This window comes from Sinocyclocheilus rhinocerous, unplaced genomic scaffold (assembly GCF_001515625.1).
Source record: "Sinocyclocheilus rhinocerous isolate Xijiao unplaced genomic scaffold, SAMN03320098_v1.1 scaffold990, whole genome shotgun sequence".
NCBI lineage: Eukaryota > Metazoa > Chordata > Actinopteri > Cypriniformes > Cyprinidae > Sinocyclocheilus > Sinocyclocheilus rhinocerous.
The window spans coordinates 1201686-1207248 of record NW_015652301.1 but is presented as its reverse complement, the minus strand read 5'-3'; the positions used below and the strand labels follow the sequence as shown (position 1 = coordinate 1207248).

Genomic DNA, 5563 nt, shown 5'->3' with positions numbered 1-5563 from the left:
CAATTGACCTATCGGTAAGCCCCTCCCCTCGAACGCAGATGAGCCAATGGCAGTTGAGTATCAGTTGTGCGGGGACCGGAACTCGGACATCTTTAGGTTTCAGTGTCATAGAGAAACGTTGGAAGATCCGAATCTTTCATCGGTTTGATGGTGTTTATGCTACAAAAATTTTAAAACGATGTGCCTGGGGTACTTGTAACACTGATTCCAGGTATCCGGAGAGGATGGGCAATGGAATTTATTTTATTCTATTTCCTAAACCCAAACAAAACGGAGCAAAATGTCCCTAAGCATTCACCTCCAATCCCAATGAAGGCAAAAACGTTCATTTTCTGCTCAAGCAGAACGTTATTGTCATCTTGTGCTTCAGCAAGGTATCTCTGGCTAAAACTAGCTAACGTTAAAGTTAGTGAGTCCATGCTAATGTACAATCCTAAATAGCGGACTGTTCTCGCGTCTTGTACAGTGTAGGGCAAAAACACACATCGAACATTTCACTGTCTCTTCATATTAAACTGGTTAAATGTAAATTAATTTAATCGTACCCTGCGATACATGAACAGTGTTGATCCAGGATGTTGTCATCCCCGATCGTGACGAACGTAACATGAGACTTCTCCCGCTTGCATTATGATCCGTAAACCCTCGCTTCCAAATTAATACCCACAGTATTTATTTTAAAATCTTTTATATATCCCTCCATGGCATATTTAAGTCCCACTTGAATGGTGGTCCTTCTGTGTCCAAAATTTATCAAAAAGATATAGGGACAAGGTTTTCACACTGACAGCTGTCACTGTAAGACAGTTAGCAACTCCGTTTGTTTGTCCGAGTTCGCAACAGTAACTAGAATTTGGGGGCGGGGCTATCTGTTTGATCAACCAATGTAAGCACTTGGGAAACCTGTCAATACTCACTTGTGTTGAATGAACGCCTTCACTAACTCCGGCCGTAATCGACACAAAACGTGAGGGTACCGTCGGGGAAAACTCCCTTCCGTTTCTGCTCCTTCTTCTCCATCTTCTACCAGGAAGTTGGCATCAGCAGGCATAGTACGATACACATCCAGCAGGTAATACCGACCGTCGGCCCCCAGAATCCCCTGGGCATCTACAGAGGTGAAGAGGGGCAGCTGATGCCCGGTCAGCCCCAGAACCGCATGTCTTTGCAGAGAAAGAGCCTTTGCGGACTGAGCCACCAGCTCTAGGAGTTTCCGTCTTGATGGATTTTCCAGCGGCCCTGCACTGTAGCCGTATAAAAGGCCACTGGGAACCTCAGCCTGCTCGGGGCCCTGAATACCCGGGGCCAGGCCCTGCGCGGACAGCCGAACGCCGCGGTAGTCGGCCAGCGCAGTGGGGATGGTGTGCAGGTTTTGGAGGTCTCCGTCCAGGTCGCTGTAAGCCTGAACACATCGCAGCTCGAGGCGTTGAGCAGCTCGGTGACTCCGTTCTCCTCCCAGCAGTTGGTCTCTGTGTGCTGGCATACTCATGAACACGCCGCCGCACAAGAATGCCGGGTCCCCGTGAGAACCGCTGATTGAGTCGACAAAGCCATCGATCGCCTTCTCTGCTGCCTGAGCAACAGCCCACACAAAAGCACTGTTCACCTGTGGAAGGGTAAGAGTTCAGTTTAGTCTGTAGTAGTTATAATGAGCTTTATATGCAAACAGCAGAAGTCTGTGGATCTCTAGGCAAATGTGTGCTCAGCCTCAGACCTGCAGTAACGCTCGGTCCCTCTGAAGTCTCTCCTCCAGACTCCTCTGAGGAAGATCTCTGGCTGTTTGAAGTTCCTTATTCCAGTCAGGAGCCTAAAACACAAAACAGAACATGTGAATGACACACACACAGACAGGTGGACAAAAGCACATGCAGAGGAGAACAGACAGGTCCAGAGACAGAATCTGAGAGAAACTGAGAAACATCTCCTTCACGGTGACAAATACCAAGACAAAAGAGAAATTTTTTTGGGGAAAACCCTTTTACCCTTAACAAATGCGTCTCTATCCAAAATAGAACAATTAGAAATTGTTGCATTTCATATTATGTGATTATAAGCATATCAAATATCTTGCTGATGTTAATATAACTTTACTTGCTTATTTTATTTTTGTAAATATTAAAATTAAAATATTTAATATTAAGTAATATTAGCTTTTTTACATTTATTTAATTTTATATTATATTATTTTCATTAATTAAATGAGTGAATCTCATGAAAACAATCCAATACTTCACTCCTTCTGAAACCTTAGGATTTGTTTTCTTTGCATTGTGACATTATGCACATTTTCCCACAAAAATTCTCATTACAGTAATGCATTCATAGGTTTTACTTTTAAGTTTTTTTTCTTAATAGTGATTTTCATAACTGTAATACAGTAAAATTGTTGATGTTAATATAATTTACTTAATTATTTAATTTAATTTATTTCTTTAAATAGTAACATTGATATTGATAATAAATATATATATATATATATATATATATTAATATTGATTGATTTTTTTTATTAATATTTACATTAAATTAATATTAAATAGTCAACATTTTATTTTAGTTTATTTTCATTACTACAGTTGTTTTTTTTTTACTGCTGATATTGATGCATTTATATGCTTCATTGCAATTATATATGTCACACAGTCATGTCAATAAAGATCATTGTGTTTGAGCACTGAAACAGGTGAGTGCGGGACAGGTGTGTACCTGCGCACTGAGGTCCTGGTCCAGACCCAGCCGGCCGCTGAAGCTGGGTTTGTGCGAGTGAAGTGAGGAGATGCCCAGCCAGCTGACTGTGCGGTACGGAGTGGACAGCGTCTCCTCAGCCGGCAGAGACGGCCTGAATGGACAGAGACGCTCAATGAACTATACTGAGAGAGATGAGAGTGAGTGTGTGTGTGTGTGTGTGTGTGTGTGTGAGGGTCACCTGTGCCGCAGTGTGCTCAGGTTGTGTTTGAACTGTGGGCTGATGTGGGACAGCAGGTCGGTCAGACAGTGGCACACTGGAGTCGATTGAGCAGGACGAGGGTCAAACACTTCGAGGGTCGACCTGAAACACAAAAATACAGCTTGGTTTTTGAAAAAATCTCTATCATTCTGTGAATCTAATATGCCACAAACAGTCTGTTACTCCAAAAATTACATTATTGGGTGAATCTCATGAAAACAACCCAATATGTGAAGTAAAATGAAAAGAAAAAAATAAGAATAATATTATTTTGTACAAATAATATGCAACCAAAAATTATCATTACTGTAATGTATCCAGATGTTTTCCTTTTTTATTTCCTTTTTTCATTCTCTTAACTGCAATACAGTACATTAACAAAAATTTAAATGCAACAAAGTAAAAAAACATACTGCAATACAATTGTATTTGAAATATATTTAAATATATTTTTAAAATTAATCACCACAAATGAAATACATCATTTACATCATATATATATATATGTGTGTGTGTGTGTGTGTTTAAATTAGACTTAATTTTCTTTATGCAAAATCTAGTATATATTGTGTAATGTCTACTATATTTAAGAAATAGTATATGAAACTGTATGCAAAATGCAATGATCAACATTTTAGACAGTAGTAAGCTACATTTTTGTCACTTGACCTTAATTCATCTTGAAAATTAATGGTTATTTTGCTTTTTTATTCCAGTTTTGTGTACATTGTAAGTTTTGATAGTGCATTTAAATAGTGAGTCAAGAAACAGATATTCAAAACTATTTTCAGTTCATTTGTCACACTGGAAAAGGCAGAAATAGCAATAGTATGGGAGTAAGTTGTTCTGAATTTAGCGATACAGAGAGTCTTACCTGTTCACGTAAAATCCACGTGGGCAGGAAGTGATGTCACAATGCTTGCCCTCCAGAGTGTGGACACTGATGTACATGAAGTCACCTTGCAGCTTCCGGAAACCAGGGGGAGGGTTCCAACAGCTGAGTGACAGGTCCAGCAGGAAACTGGGAGCCTATAAGAGAAGCCGGTTGAGAGTGAAAAACAAAGGCAAATGCCTGAAGGTTTATTTGTGTATATTTGACATACTTCACTGTGTGTGTTGGTGGGCAGCAGAGTCGTCAAAGGAGGAATTTCAGAAGCTCCCGGCAGAATGCAGGCAGGAGGGGGCGGGGCTTCACCTGACTGCTCTGTCTTACTATTGGCTCGTTTGTTTTTTGATGAGTGCAGAGTGGGAGGGGCTTCTAGTACACACATAAAACACACAATCAGAGAGTCTCATTGCCATGGGCTTAAAAAATTATTATTGCTTTTTTAATTATTTAGAGGCAATACTGAGTAAAATCACTTTTATGTATTTTATGATAACATTTGTGCACAAAGACAGAAAGTTATCAAGATACTGGAACAGTGATGTTACTGTTAACTAAAACTATTAAAAATATTTTTCAGTAATTTAAATAAAGCTGAAATAAAATACAAATATTAGATGAAAAACTTAAAAACCCTAAATGAAAATTAGAAATGTTGCCTTGGCTAAGTGACAAAACTTAAAGTACTAAAATTACTAAAAACCAACGCTTACATTAAAGTTAAATAGAAATATGACAGATGACAAAAGCACAAAGTTATTAAAACAAACTAAAATTACAAAGAAAACTGAAAATATAAAAAAATTAAGTTATCAAGATATGGGATCAGTGTTTTTACTGTTAACAGAGTAAAACTACTCATTTTTTTCTGTAATTGAAATAGAGTTAAATTAGAAATAAAATAAAATAATAGACGAAAAACTAAAATTTAAAAACCTTAAATAGAAATGTTGCATTGGCTACTAAATTAAATCAGTTTAGTACTAAAATTAAAAGTTAAATAGAAATATGACAAATGACAAAAGCAAGTCACAATATGATTATTAAAACTTAAACTAAAATAAAAATGAAAACTGAAAATATTAAAAATAAAAAAGTATATAAATAAATAAATAATATATAAATATATATATTATTCCTATGCAAAGCATGCTGGGAACTAGAAATCCACTGGTCAGGTTTCAAGTTCATTAAGTTACTACAATAAAAATTAAATAATAATAATAATGTAGAAATTTGAGTTACACACAATATTAAGTTGATATAATGATCAACATAATTATATCAACAGAACTCAACAGTAACGTAAATGTACTAGAGTGTATTTCTTACCTGACGTTTGGGTGAGTGTGTTCAATACAGCGGGAGATCGGCCCTCCATCAGGGCGTCTTGGGGCCTGACAGCTTTCAGCATGTCCTGCACACGTGCCAGATGAGCCTGTGCCGATCGAGGCGAGTACGGCTCTATAACACACACAAGAACACTTCATCATACCAAAATCAAGCCTCTTCCCCAGCTCCACTGATCTGCTGAATTTTAAGGCGTCTCATCTTGTAAAACTATGATTTATCCAGTGAGCAATAACATCTTCTATTCTATCATTTATTTTCCCACACTATTTTCCCATAATGAGTGCCATGTGACTCACTTGGCAGAGAGAAAAGATTCATTAGTTTGCCATCAAATGGTTTGCACGAAATCAAGAAGTTGCAAAACCAGTAGAGCAACC

General features: G+C 37.8%; 1 protein-coding gene across 1 annotated transcript in view; it reads right to left on the bottom strand.

The window, feature by feature from the left end:
- LOC107714553 (clustered mitochondria protein homolog) overlaps window positions 1–5563 on the bottom strand; it is an 11832-nt gene that overhangs the window by 4427 nt on the left and 1842 nt on the right. The window contains exons 3-9 of the mRNA XM_016520422.1: window positions 5166–5297; window positions 4051–4205; window positions 3822–3976; window positions 2927–3049; window positions 2707–2839; window positions 1715–1807; window positions 918–1606 (exon numbers count right to left, since the gene is read on the bottom strand). Coding sequence (XP_016375908.1) covers window positions 918–1606; window positions 1715–1807; window positions 2707–2839; window positions 2927–3049; window positions 3822–3976; window positions 4051–4205; window positions 5166–5297 — 1480 coding nt within the window. The remainder of the gene's footprint in view (window positions 1–917; window positions 1607–1714; window positions 1808–2706; window positions 2840–2926; window positions 3050–3821; window positions 3977–4050; window positions 4206–5165; window positions 5298–5563) is intronic.